This window comes from Candoia aspera, chromosome 2 (genome assembly GCF_035149785.1).
Source record: "Candoia aspera isolate rCanAsp1 chromosome 2, rCanAsp1.hap2, whole genome shotgun sequence".
Lineage (NCBI taxonomy): Eukaryota > Metazoa > Chordata > Lepidosauria > Squamata > Boidae > Candoia > Candoia aspera.
Window position 1 is genome coordinate 80659063 of NC_086154.1, and position 14548 is coordinate 80673610.

The 14548-nt window shown below is 39.4% G+C and overlaps 1 protein-coding gene across 1 annotated transcript in view; it reads right to left on the bottom strand.

The window, feature by feature from the left end:
• Positions 1 to 1597: 1597 nt before the first annotated feature.
• ACSL6 (acyl-CoA synthetase long chain family member 6) overlaps positions 1598 to 14548 on the bottom strand; it is a 42343-nt gene continuing 29392 nt past the window's right edge. The window contains exons 16-20 of the mRNA XM_063292324.1: positions 10345 to 10461; positions 9471 to 9614; positions 8853 to 8954; positions 5731 to 5802; positions 1598 to 2367 (exon numbers count right to left, since the gene is read on the bottom strand). Of these exons, the coding sequence (XP_063148394.1) occupies positions 2227 to 2367; positions 5731 to 5802; positions 8853 to 8954; positions 9471 to 9614; positions 10345 to 10461 (576 nt within the window). The 3' untranslated portion in view covers positions 1598 to 2226. The remainder of the gene's footprint in view (positions 2368 to 5730; positions 5803 to 8852; positions 8955 to 9470; positions 9615 to 10344; positions 10462 to 14548) is intronic.

Consider the following 14548-nt stretch of genomic DNA (forward strand, 5'->3'; position numbering starts at 1 on the left):
GAAATGAACATTAAAATAATTATTTCCAAGCATCATAGCAATGTAACTAAAAAGGGTACAGATACGATATATTTCTATGTCTTCCTGCAATGAATACATAAAAATTAAGAGTCTCCATTATCCACTATAAAATTACAGCTGAATTACTGGAACTACCAGCCATGTTTCAATGTAGATTGAAGAAAGTATACCAGTCTGTCCCAAATTGGACATATACTAAACTCCAGCTCTCATAATCCCCAATCAGTATGGCTAATGACACCTACTTGGGGAATCTGTACAAAACCATGTTAGTCTTCACTGTCTGCACTGATCAGTTCAGAGGACACAGCTGGACAACAAATTCTGAAGTAAAATCTTTGTAGTTAGGCAATGAGCAGAAAGGGAAGGCGTTGGGAAACACACAGACACAAAAGATATTTTTGTAACAAGATTTACTGCATCAAATGTGCAGATTTCTGTTCAAGAATATCTTAAGTACTTCTAGAATAGACATTAATAAATCAGGCTCTGCCTACATCTTCCATTCATTCATTGTGTCCCGTTAAAAAAAAATCAACTGAATTTCAGATATGAATATTCCAGCAAAATTTAACTCAATTTCAACTGCTGCTTTAGCACTTTAAACTTAGACTGAACCATAGAGAGAGTAAAAAATGAGCAGCTTACCTTCAACCCTGATTATACTAACAGTTCTACAGGGCCACATTTTACACTTATTTCATATATTTGTAAATGATTTTGCTTTCAAGTCAGTAGAATCAAGCCCTGTAGTATTAAGTTTTCAAATTCCATAGAAGTAGCAGCATATGATGCATGTGGATCAGGCAACCCTTTCTTTTTGGATAGTTTCTCCAGTTAGTTTCTTCACTGAAGTGCTGACATTTTTTTAAGCAAACTGTTCAAAGGCTGGGCATAGAAAAGAAGTCCCAAATATAGGACCAAAGGTTTTTCTAATGTTCATATTGTTCATTCAGCCAAAAGTGGAAGTTGGGAGTCTACTTTAAAATCTGTTACTACAGTTCCACCAATCAACTTGGAAACCCCACATCCTCTATTACTTAAAGTCTGCCCAGGCCTCTTGAAAAGGTCAACAAGGGCTAAAAACCTGTGGCCTTGCTGAATATTCTTGCTGAATATCAAGAATCTCAGCAAGCTTTACATGAGTGAAACTGGCTAGAAAGTCAAGATGCTGTGCTCTAAAGTGATGCAAAGGAAAAACAGGTGCTCAGCCCCCCATTCTTCTGTTAAAAAGGAAAAAATATCTAGACTTTAGAATAGGAGGCACAAACATAAAAGTTATGCAGTGTGTTCTTACAAACTAGGTTTCCTTTTATACATCTCAGTTGGGTAGCTACCAAAATAGAAGACAATCAACATCTTTCAGGAAGTGTGTCCAGTAAACAATCTTGCTCATTTTGGAAAGTGTGAGGCCCTATAGTGACAATCACAGGTTAGTATTCATCTAGCATGTGACACGAGGTCCAGTATATTTAATACATATGAAATACAAGTTTTTCCAATGTGTGAACTCATCACCTCCAATAAATTCAACTTTTGTATTGCAGAGCATAACAGCTGCCGTTTAAAGAACAATTACACAATTCCAGCTTTCAGTTCTGTATCAGGTTAATAGATTTATTTGTGGCTTTCAGCATCAAAGAATATTTGAGGTAGACTACTAGCCTTTGTCAGATTTCTCCCTGGAAATTTAAGAGCTCAGTTGCAATGAGGAATTCTTGTTACATATGCACTCAGCAGTAACTGGGAGGATAGACTGTTAAAGAAAGATGCGTGCATGATGTATATCAGGGCAAGAACCTCTTGCTTCTAAAGAGTTCTTAGTAGTACCCATCCAGAGAGACACCTGGAAATCCTATAGATCGCATGGCTGAATCCAGATTTAGAGGAGTGTCACGCAAAAAGTGGATTTCTTTCCTGTTTGCTAAGGGAGTTTTGCACGCGTTAATAAAGAAAGGCCTGTCAAATACTTTCAAGAAGGAGCGGAACTTTTAAAAAGTTTAATGGTTGTCCAGTATGGTCTATGCAATCTTCTAGGACCTAGAACTAGATGGCAAAAGTATTACTCAGTGACCATGTCTTGAGACAGCAGAAGGCTCATGTGGAAAGTCAGATGCTTATTCATTTCAACTGCATCCTTCCCATTTTCAAAATTATCCTAATATTGCTACAGAGTACATTATTCTGAAGAACCTTCCTGCACTGTCAGATGGAGATGCTTAAATAAAGCTCTTCTATTTGTTTCTTGAAGTATTCTCTCAGCTCTGGTCGCTTGGCTTTTAACGTAGGTGTCAACAAACCATTTTGTACGGAGAACATTTCGGAGTGGATGTAAATAGCTTTAACCTGAAATTTAAAAAATGAAATAAAATTATACAGCTATGTAAAGATCAAAAGGAAAAATAAAACTAAATCTGAAAACTCTACTTGGTTGCCTCCTGCCCAGGAACTTGCTGATAAATTACAGACTTCATCAGGCAAAACAAATATAACTTATAACCTTGCTAACGTAAATTACATTCAGTGATTTGGGTTGACGAAATATGAATATGCTTTGTTTTACTCTGGCTTTGGGTGTTCTGTGAAGCAAGCCCCTTTGACCTGCAGTTCATGGTTTATTTTTATTGTATATCACTAATAGATCGCTGTAGCTGGTCATCACTACTTTCATTTTAGGTAAGATCTGAATCCACTTCAGACTGTTTAATTCTGAGTTAATTTGCTTCACTCCAGTTTCCCATGTTTTCCTAAATAAATAAACTTAACTTTATTTTGTTGCTGATTTGTACCTTTTCATTTAGGAAGGTGCATTCTTCCCTGTGAGTAAAGGCTGTTAACCATGGCAGACAGTTCCTGAGCATATGTGTATTATTATTATTATTATTATTATTATTATTATTATTATTATTATTATTAAAATTTATTAGAGGCACCCAGAGTCTATGGGAGTGGGTGTCTATAATAATTTTTTTTTTAAAAATTATACAATAAAAAACATTAAAAACATAAAACTCCATAGGCAGCCTGGACTAAAACAGTCAAACTATGTAGAGCTGCTTGTGACCTGCTGCTTCATGTTTCCCCCAAATCAAGAAGCCTTGGTATAGTTACTCTAAAGTCCTGAACTATAGGTTATATTTATTTATTGTTTGTACATGTTTTAATGTTACATGGTTTGGGTTTATTGTTGTGTGTGCATGTATGTGCTGCATGCCACCCAGAGTCACATTGTTTGAGTTCATGGACCTTATAAACCTAGTTAATAAATAATTAATAAGTTTGGCTCATGCTCTCACCTGGCATTTCACATGTATGTTTTGAATTCATAGACTTTTAAAAATACATTTCAGAAATAACAAAATGTTCTGTTGCCTGAGAACTATTTGAAGATACTTTTATCTTCCCACTTGCTGCATAGGACTGCCACAGGAAAACACATGTTTGTTCAATATTAAAAATACTTTCCGTTTTTAGTAGAGATAAAAGATAACCAGTAGTTATCTTTTTCTTGTTGACGAGAACTGTTGGTAAATGATGGCAACACATTTTTCAAAACCTTACTTCTGGAAACATCTTAAGATAGCTTTACATCTAAACAAGGCATTCTCTTGACGTTTTAAAAAGGGTGCAGCATGTACTTTATAAGAGACTGCATTTGTTTTCAGAAATGAGTATTTAATCATAAAGAACTCCAGAAACCAGGCTCAGTGTTGCAGTTAGTTCTAGACCTCAGGACTGCAGTTCAGAGCCCAAAAGCCAAGAGACATGAGGAGGGAGAGTGACCCCTTAGAGCAGGCAGGTGATGTAAGCAATGACACTCAGGACCAGCATCAATATCTGGGCTAGATAGGCATGCTGGGCCCAGAGGGAACTGATAATGCTTGCTACAACATCCTTTCATGCTAGGGGAAAGGCAGCTGGGCAGATTCATAACTGCAGGCATTCTTACCAATAGTACACAAAATACATTATTCTTCTTCACTGTGCCTATACCCAAGTAACATCCCTGGCTGTGTAAATGGAGAGCCCCATCAGATAATTAAGTTCCAGAAATGAAATTAACCAGACTGCACCACTAATGGGCACAACAGAACTGACAGCTTTTTGATGGCTCTGCGGCGCGTTGTGGCTAGTAAACATGGTGGATCATGGTGGCAATCTAAAGACAGTCCAAAGCTTGCTAGAAAAATAAAGAGTGGAACAGTCATGACAAGTTACCAGGAGCTGAATGCATCTTGTATATAGAATCAGCACAGACAAGAGTGTGAGATTCAGCATAAAAACAGATGGCAATTGTTGTACACCACTCAGAGTCACATGGATTGGGTTCAGTGGCCTTATAAATCCAGTAAATAAATAAATATATCCAACCCTCTGCTCAGTACAAAGATCCAAAGGAAGCCATCCTTGACATACTGTATGGTTGTCTAATATGTGTCATGTTCACCGTTCCAATGTTGCCGGTACATCGTAACGTTTCGCATGTCATTTGGCTGATGCGTGTTTCGTCTGGGAGGGGAGGAGGATTCCATCTCGTGGGATTGTTATATGTTAGCAGCTGGATTGGAATGTGTTTGGGTTATCTCGTGTGTTCAAGGTTCCTTTCCCAGGACATCAGCAGAAACGGTTACCAGCACCTGGGGGCGGGGGGGGGGGAGTTTGCAACGGCAGGGCGAGGGGAGGGATTACGTTTGAGCCGAGGGTTTTTAGTTTGTATTTGGCGCGCTTTTGCTCATTCTCAGCTTTCTCTGTATTTGCATACTATTCTTTAATAAATCAGATATCATTAAGTTCCTGCTTGTGAGTCTGAGTCTATTAGGGTAGGCAATCCTTACAATATGCTCCTGAACACATCTAGTGAAGAGGAGCACATCACTTCTCTGGGGAACTGGTTAATTGTCCTTAATTGCTAACTTTAATCTGCACTGTTAAAAAACATTTTCTTTGGTATTAAAAGTTTGGTTTGAAAGTACCATCAGAAGTGTCATTTGTTGCTTCCGTTGAGGCTGGACTGTGCTTAGGCACCAGTTGGCCTTAATCTGGCCCTGGCGGCCATGCAATATATTTTGTGGAACAGCTTGTAAATTTAAAAAATAAATAAACAAAACACAAATTATGACAGTGATGAAATGCAAGACAGCAGAACCATAGATTCTGACAACCACTCGTGCAATTCTGTGTATTCCTATTTAGGAATAAATCCTACAGAATACACCCAAATATCCTCTCAGGTAAATACGTATGGGATTAGATCCCAAGGGTCTTTTCAGTGAGTTTCTCTTTCTTGCTCCTTTGGGCGTACAGTGCCCATTAGCAAACTTCTCCTATTTGAGTTTTGTAAGCCTGTTATAAAAATACCTATGCACTTATCAGGAGAAGATTAGTCTATGCAGAGAACAAAAAGAACTGCTGTATTTTCTAGGTCAGCTATAAGAATTAAGGGCCTGAACTCACTTCCCAAAACTGCTCTCATCTTATTTTAATATGTGTTCTATTACAAGAGATTTACTGAAAGTAACTCTTACACAATCTTAAATAGATGAAGATATTTTAATAGAAATAGAAATGTCAGTGAACATATGGCTGAACCACAAAGTACAATGATGCATCTAAGGTTTCATATAATGCATGCTAAAATCCCCTTCTATTCGTCTCAAAAAGGAGTTCATCTCATCTTAATCATCAAAGGTACTCATTTTCAGCATTTACCTGTTCAAATGAATGAAGTCCACTCTCTTTTCCTAACTGCACCATATCATCCATTATGGCTTTTTGCAGTTCCTAAGTAAGAACATAAGAAATATCTAGTTATAACCATTAAGTCCAATTTGGCAACAAGAAAATAATAATAACAACAACAACAACAACAACAACAACAACATTCAAGTACTTTTCCCCTTTTTATGTGCTCGTGTGCTGGACAAGTAGCAGTGACAGAGGGATGGAATGGCACAATGAAAAAGGTATGTACTGCTTCATATCCCACCTATTCTGGATTCTGGTTCTCCCAAGTCTACATTCTGGCTTCATCCACCCATCAGTGGCTGTGGCCTTTGATTGATTTAATTGAAGGCTGTACCTACTTGCCCAATAAAGAACAATATCCAAACAATCTGCTGTAGAAAATCTTGGTACACAAATGTCTAAAAAGGCCCCTTCATCTTTATTTTTCAAGCATGCATGTATGCATGTACACGCCTCTGCATGTACACACACACTGAACTGTTATTTGGGCATGGATCTGAATTTCTGAAGCTTTCATTTCCATGTTGGATTTAGCATTAATGCCTGAAGGAATTCAGAGGCCAAAGCTCAGCATGATGGCTTACCTTCCACTACAAGGAAAACAATAGTCCAAATGTTATAACTTGCCAAGGTTATCCCAGCTTAAACATATAATGCAATTCCTGTACTAGGCATTTGGTAAAGGCAAGATCCCTAGCCCACCAAGGTTTTAAGTATTATTTTCTTAAAAAAAAAAAGATAAACAATTAGAAAAGAACTATGGAACATTGTTTTTGTATATAATAACTGCTGTGAAATTTTATATGCACAAAAATGGAAAGATTTTGAAATACCCACAATGGAGGAATGTTGGTGAAGATGATGGAACTAGCAGAGATGGCAAAACTGACTTGTCTGATTAGGGAAAGGAGAATAACATCATTTATTAGTGACTGGAACCCCCAATGGACTTTTTGCTAAAGAAAGAAAAAAATGAACTCGTGATTTATGGGTTTGATGATTAGAAAGGGTAGACTATGGAAAGGAAATTATGATGTAATCTTAGAGAGAGAGGGTAAAATGTACATGCATTTATAATTGCTGTTAAGAACACGGAAGCCGCTTCTTTATAATCTTTTCTTCTCTTTCTCTTTTTTCTCTTTTTCTTATTTTCTTTCTTATCTAATCATATTTTTTCTTTTATTCTTCTCTAAAAGTTGTATTGTTTTTATCTTGTTAAAAATTTCTTTAATAAAAATTATTTTTTAAAAAAGCCATCTGCAATCTGTACTTCCTGAGCATTCTTAACTATGCATTGCATTCCCACCTCCACCCCAAATTCAAACATTCAGAAATGTTTGAATTTTCCCAGACTCCTCCAAGTTTTCCATCCCTGACCCTATATGATACTGGCTCCATCTGGCTCTTTCCATTTTTTGCCAAGTACTTAGGAATGGAAGAAGTTGCCTTAGACTGAATTCAACCTCTGATCTATGGAGTGCAGCTGTTTCTACACTAACAGCAGCTCTCTGGGGTTTTCTACATGCATAGCATGTGTTCTGTTACTGAGCTATGAAGCTTCACCTACAATTCCCAATGAACTTAACATTGATGGATATTACAAGCTGCTTGTTCCCTCTCAACGAGGCATCTGCAAAGAAATCCCACAAATAAGCTTTGAAACTCCAAGCTGAGAAAGAGAATTCATGAAGAAAATGAGAGACCACTGTGAAAACCACTCAGAAGCTATAACTGCTTCAGAATGCAACAGCACAGGCAGTGATGGGCATGCCTTGGTATGCCCATGTAAGACCACTGCTCCGTGAGCTGCACTGTTTGCTGGTGAGCTTCTGGATGCAATTCAAGTACTGGTTATCTATATACTGCTAAAACTCTCACGTCTGTTTGATATTTTGTAACCTTTAACTGGGCAAAGTGGTGCATTGTAGGGCAACAATTTTTGAACTGAGGTACCTCAAATGGGCTAACTTACAGAATGCATCCAAAATCTGGGACACATGACTCCCATAGAATAAAGGTTTGGCAAATTTTATAAAACATTTTATGACATAAACATTATCACAAACATTTTATGACATAAAAAATGTCATAAAACATTTCTTGTGGTCAACTCCTGATGTTTGACTGTGCTATACAGTGGAACACTGGCTACTTTCAAGGCAGATACATCTCTCCCTGAATTTCTAAGAACTTTTCCAGTACATTAGAAGCTGTGCCATTGTTGAAGGCACTGAGGAATCTGGTAAGGATATATCTCTGAAATGATGACCCAACAGGTCACGGGTTGTCTAGTCACCTCTAAAGCCCTTCATGGTTCAGGGCCAGGTTGTCTGAAAGACCACCTCTCTCCCATAGTTTCAGCCTGTCTGGCAAGATTAAGCAGAGTTGGTGCAGTTCAGGTCCCTTAAATTAAGCAATGCCATCTATCCAGGCCCAGGAAGGATACCTTCTCTATCATAGCACCTGCCCTCTAGAAAGATATCCTACCCAGTAATCCAGATAGTTCCTACCCTAATGAAGTTTCCATACTAATTCAAAATGTGGCTGTTCTCCCAGGCTTTGGTTATGGAGCTCTGCTGTTTGCTTGTTTGTTTTTAATATGGGATGTTGACTGAAAGCTTTTAGATTTAGATCTACTGATTTTCGGTTTTTGACAGCTATCTAGAGTCATTCTGGAGTTGGGTGGCCTCCTAAATAAATGGTTTCTATGAAATGTTTTAGCTTTAGTTGTCTTTCTACCAATATTATGACAACATCAGACATTGATCCATACAGCATGAATGGTTATCAAAAGATGGGCTTTGACAGGTACAACTGCATACATATGGTCCTTCTTCCTACATAATGTACCCATAATGTACCTATTCAGAGTGATCTCCTTCCCATACTTGGGAAGCTGTTACAAGCTATCAAGTTGCACCTTTCACTTTAACATTGGCTGCCTGCCACAGGGGTCTTGTAGTACCCTGACAAATTCTGATCCACCGATTAGAATTTTCATCTGTGCCTTTTACTTGCATAATCTCGCTAAAACAGCATTGCACTTGTATATTTGGAGTAGAAAGCATAGGCAGAACAACACATACCACATTGTTACAAAGCTCTGCAAAAGTTCCATCAAAGCCCTTTTTCTTAGCCCAGCCTGGCATGACCTCAGCATCCGGTACAACTATCCCCACCAGAAAGGCCTGTAAGGTAAAATTGGAAACCACATTTGTGACCCAGCATTCCAGTTTAGACCCATGGTCCCAAAATGGTCAAACCAGCCATTATTGAATGAAAGCAGATATACTGAATGAAAGCAGATGTTTCAAAACATGCTCAAAACAACTGAAATGGGTCATTTCAAATCTGAAAATGTTTTGCATACCTCCACTTGCTACATATTCTAAAATGCCTCTTGCATCAGCAAAATAACAGTTTCTAGTAACTGAACTTAATTCCAGAAGACTTGCCACACCATCAGGCAGTATCCATTCTCCACATTATACTAGGCATAAAGTACTGTACCTATATATCATGTGTGTTGAAAGAAAACAAATCATTATCTCCAGACAACTATGCCCCACAGGTAATAGGAGAGTAGTGTACCACAGAAGAAAATAGCTTCTTCTTCACTTAACCTTACAGGAAGCCACAATGAAGATATCTGATTTACAGAACAGAGAGAAACTTGACTAGATTATTGAAATGCCAAGTATTACCTGTAAGCTATCTCCATGCACATATATTTGGGAGACAGGTTCACTACGAATGTAGATATTCTCAATTTTTTCTGGTGCAATGTACTCTCCCTGAGCCAGTTTAAATATATGCTTCTTTCGATCAATGATTTTGAGTGTCCCATTCTGTGAGTAAACCGCAAAGAACAAGTATGTTGATCTAAGAAAAATTATCAGGCAACAGAACTATACTTTAGCAAAATTGCAACTTATTTTACATTTTGGGGTTGGTAAGAGAAGTTCAAGTCATCTCCATGGTTTAGGAAAACTGGCAGCACAGGCACAACCCTATCCTTATTTAGGGGAAAGAAAATCTGCTATTCCAAATGAGGCTAGTAAAAGGTTAAAAAGTCTAGTAAAAGGTTTTGGGATCACAATCTTAAAATGTATTCAATCACATCAATAGTCTGCCTTTCCTCTCTTCTCAACAAGAGAGCCAGTGTGTTGTAGTGGTTAAGTGTTGGATGAGGACGGGGAAGATCCAGGTTCTAATCCATCCTCAGCCATAGAGGTTTGGTCATTTTGGGTCAGTCAATCGCTGCCCAACCAACTCACAAGAACTGGGGATACAATGAAGGGAACTCCCTACTCCTTAGACTGAGCTCAAGGAGAAATGGCAGAGTATAAAGCTAACAGATAACAAATTTGTGAACCCCAACAAGGGTGAACAGCCCTGGAGAAGCCCTGATACTTCCTTACTACATTACAGTATCACATCATCTATACTTATATGAATATCAGTGCCCAACTCATTGATTCTTCTATCATTTCCCAAAATGCCAATGATCAACGAAGATGTAGCTTTTCAACTTCATTCTTAATACAGAACATGAAAAGTTAACAGTTTAGTACATACAGAAAGCCACTTTCCAATGTCCCCTGTATGAAGCCAGACATCCTTGTCCAACGCTTCAGCTGTTCTCTTTCCATCTTTTAAGTAGCCCTTAAAAACATTGGGACCTTTAACACAGATCTGAAAGAGAGATCAACATGCTGTAAGGTGTAGTAAATAGCCTCTGTTTACACAACAACTGCTAGATATGAAGCAAACTGCATTCACATTTTTGCAATGAGAGCTGATTAAGTTATGTACTGTTAGGACTAGAGACTAATATGGCAATCTCCCATAAAGAAGCATTTACATCTTTTGACACTGCTTTCTTTTGACACAGTTCTGGAGCAGCAAACAACAGGGGTTTCTTTATAGCGGTGTTTCTTAAAGTGTGGTCTAAGGATCCTTGGGCATCCCCCAAGATGCTCTCAGGGCTCTGCAAAATCAAAATTATTTGCCATATATTGAAGATATTTGCAAAAATATAAAACAATGTCACTCTTCTCATTATTATTTTTTATTCATTAAAAAAGGGTTTTTTGGTGGAAATATTTATGTTAATATCTAGTGGATTTAACTTTGTTATTTTTACATGATTCAATAAATAAATATTCTATGAAGGCATCAATTTTAATTTTTAATATGATAAATATCAATAAATATAACCCCAACAAACAAAAGCTCTTTTGGGGTCCTCCATAATTTTTAAAAGTGGGAAGGGGTCCTGTGAGCAAAAATGTAAGAAACACTGCTCTACAGTAAGGAAGCTTGCAAGGGCTGACTTCCATTAATGCAGGAAGAGAGAGTGAGTCACCCAAGGACCTACAATGCTTCAATATGTCAGAGAGCAATCCATGCTCCTTCCCATATTAGTTAGGAACATTCTTGATGCTATCAAGTGGACCACCAGCACTCAAACAAAGAATGTTAAGTGACTTGACCATTTGCTTTGTTTTGTTGTTGTTTATTCGTTTAGTCGCTTCCGACTCTTCGTGACTTCATGGACCAGCCCACGCCAGAGCTTCCTGTCGGTCGTCAACATCCCCAGCTCCCCCAGGGACGAGTCCGTCACCTCTAGAATATCATCCATCCATCTTGCCCTTGGTCGGCCCCTCTTCCTTTTGCCTTCCACTCTCCCTAGCATCAGCATCTTCTCCAGGGTGTCCTGTCTTCTCATTATGTGGCCAAAGTATTTCAGTTTTGACTTTAATATCATTCCCTCAAGTGAGCAGTCTGGCTTGATTTCCTGGAGGATGGACTGGTTGGATCTTCTTGCAGTCCAAGGCACTCTCAGAATTTTCCTCCAACACCACAGTTCAAAAGCATCGATCTTCCTTCGCTCAGCCTTCCTTATGGTCCAGCTCTCGCAGCCATATGTTACTACAGGGAACACCATTGCTTTAACTATGCGGGCCTTTGTTGTCAGTGTGATGTCTCTGCTCTTAACTATTTTATCGAGATTTGTCATTGCTCTTCTCCCAAGGATTAAGCGTCTTCTGATTTCCTGACTGCAGTCAGCATCTGCAGTAATCTTTGCACCTAGGAATACAAAGTCTTTCACTGCTTCTACATTTTCTCCCTCTATTTGCCAGTTATCAATCAAGCTGGTTGCCATAATCTTGGTTTTTTTGAGGTTTAGCTGCAAGCCAGCTTTTGCACTTTCTTCTTTCACCTTCATCATAAGGCTCCTCAGTTCCTCTTCACTTTCAGCCATCAAAGTGGTATCATCTGCATATCTGAGATTGTTAATGTTTCTTCCAGAGATTTTAACTCCAGCCTTGGATTCCTCAAGCCCAGCTTGTCGCATGATGTGTTCTGCATACAAGTTGAATAGGTAGGGTGAGAGTATACAGCCCTGCCGTACTCCTTTCCCAATCTTAAACCAGTCCGTTGTTCCGTGGTCTGTTCTTACTGTTGCTACTTGGTTGTTATACAGATTCTTCAGGAGGCATACAAGATGACTTGGTATCCCCATACCACTAAGAACTTGCCACAATTTGTTATGGTCCACACAGTCAAAGGCTTTAGAATAGTCAATAAAACAGAAATAGATGTTTTTCTGAAACTCCCTGGCTTTTTCCATTATCCAGCGGATATTGGCAATTTGGTCTCTAGTTCCTCTGCCTTTTCTAAACCCAGCCTGTACATCTGGCAATTCTCGCTCCATGAACTGCTGAAGTCTACCTTGCAGGGTCTTGAGCATTACCTTACTGGCATGTGAAATGAGTGCCACTGTTCGATAGTTTGAACATTCTTTAGTGTTTCCCTTTTTTGGTATGGGGATATAAGTTGATTTTTTCCAATCTGATGGCCATTCTTGTGTTTTCCAAATTTGCTGGCATATAGCATGCATTACCTTGACAGCATCATCTTGCAAGATTTTGAACAGTTCAGCTGGGATGCCGTCGTCTCCTACTGCCTTGTTATTAGCAATGCTTCTTAAGGCCCACTCAACCTCACTCTTCAGGATGTCTGGCTCTAGCTCACTGACCACACCGTCAAAGCTATCCGCGATATTGTTATCCTTCCTATACAGGTCTTCTGTATATTCTTGTCACCTTTTCTTGATCTCTTCTTCTTCTGTTAGGTCCTTGCCATCTTTGTTTTTGATCATACCCATTTTTGCCTGGAATTTACCTCCAATGTTTCTAATTTTCTGGAAGAGGTCTCTTGTCCTTCCTATTCTATTGTCTTCTTCCACTTCCGCGCATTGCTTGTTTAAAAATAATTCCTTGTCTCTTCTGGCTAAACTCTGGAATTTTGCATTTAATTGGGCATATCTCCCCCTATCGCTGTTGCCTTTTGCTTTCCTTCTTTCTTGGGCTACTTCTAGTGTCTCAGCAGACAGCCATTTTGCCTTCTTGGTTTTCTCTTTCTTTGGGATGTATTTTGTTGCCGCCTCCTGAACAATGCTGCCAACTTCTGTCCAGAGTTCTTCCGGGACCCTATCTACTAAGTCCAGTCCCTTAAATCTATTCTTCACCTCCTTTGCATATTCCTGAGGAATATTCGTGAGCTCATATCTAGCTGATCTGTGGGTCTTCCCTAATCTCTTTAGTCTGATCCTAAATTGTGCAAGAAGTAGTTCATGGTCTGAACTACAGTCAGCTCCAGGCCTAGTTTTTACCGACTGTACAGATGTCCGCCACCTTTGGCTGCAAAGGATGTAATCAATCTGATTTCGGTGTTGTCCATCTGGTGAAGTCCATGTGTAAAGCCGTCTCTTAGGTTGTTGGAAGAGAGTGTTTGTTATGCAGAGTGAATTGTCTTGGCAAAATTCTATCAGCCTATGTCCTGCTTCGTTTTGTTCTCCCAGGCCATACTTACCTGTAATTCGAGGTGTCATTTGACTGCCCACCTTAGCATTCCAGTCTCCTGTGATGAAAACAACATCTCTTTTAGGCGTGTTGTCCAGTAGGTGCTGCAGATCCTCATAGAACTGCTCTACTTCAGCTTCTTCAGCATTTGTGGTTGGGGCGTATATTTGGATCACTGTGATGTTAGATGGCTTGCCCTGAATTCGAATTGAGATCATTCTGTCGTTTTTGGGATTGTATCCAAGCACTGCTTTAGCCACTTTACTATTAATTATGAAGGCTACTCCATTTCTTCTGTGGTCCTCTTGTCCACAGTAGTAGATCTGGTGGTCATTTGATGTGAAGTGGCCCATTCCAGTCCATTTCAGTTCACTGACGCCCAGAATGTCTATCTTTAATCTTGACATCTCACCAATAACTACATCCAATTTGCCCTGGCTCATAGATCTTACATTCCAGGTTCCAATGGTGTGTTGATCCTTAGAGCATCGGATTCGCCCTTCACCACCAGCACCGTCGGCCGCTAGCCGTCCTTTCGGCTTTGAGCTAGCTGCGTCATCACGTCTGGGGCTAGTTGAGCTCATCCTCTGTTCCTCCCCAGTAGCATTTTGACCATCTTCCGACCTGGGGGTCTCATCTTCCGATGGTATACCGACATATCTCTGGTTGTACTGATCCATTTAGTTTTCACGGCAAGAATACTGGGGTGGGTTGCCATTACCTTCCCCAGGGATCGCATTTAGTCTGACCTCTCTGTCATGACCTTCCCGTCTTGGGTGGCCCTTCACGGTTTAGCTCATGGCATCATTGAGGTGCTCAAGCTCCAGCACCACGACAAGGTAACGATCCTTTGCGGAGTGACCATTTGCTTTACTTCCAGCAAATTCCTTTTCAAACTAGTCTAATGGAAC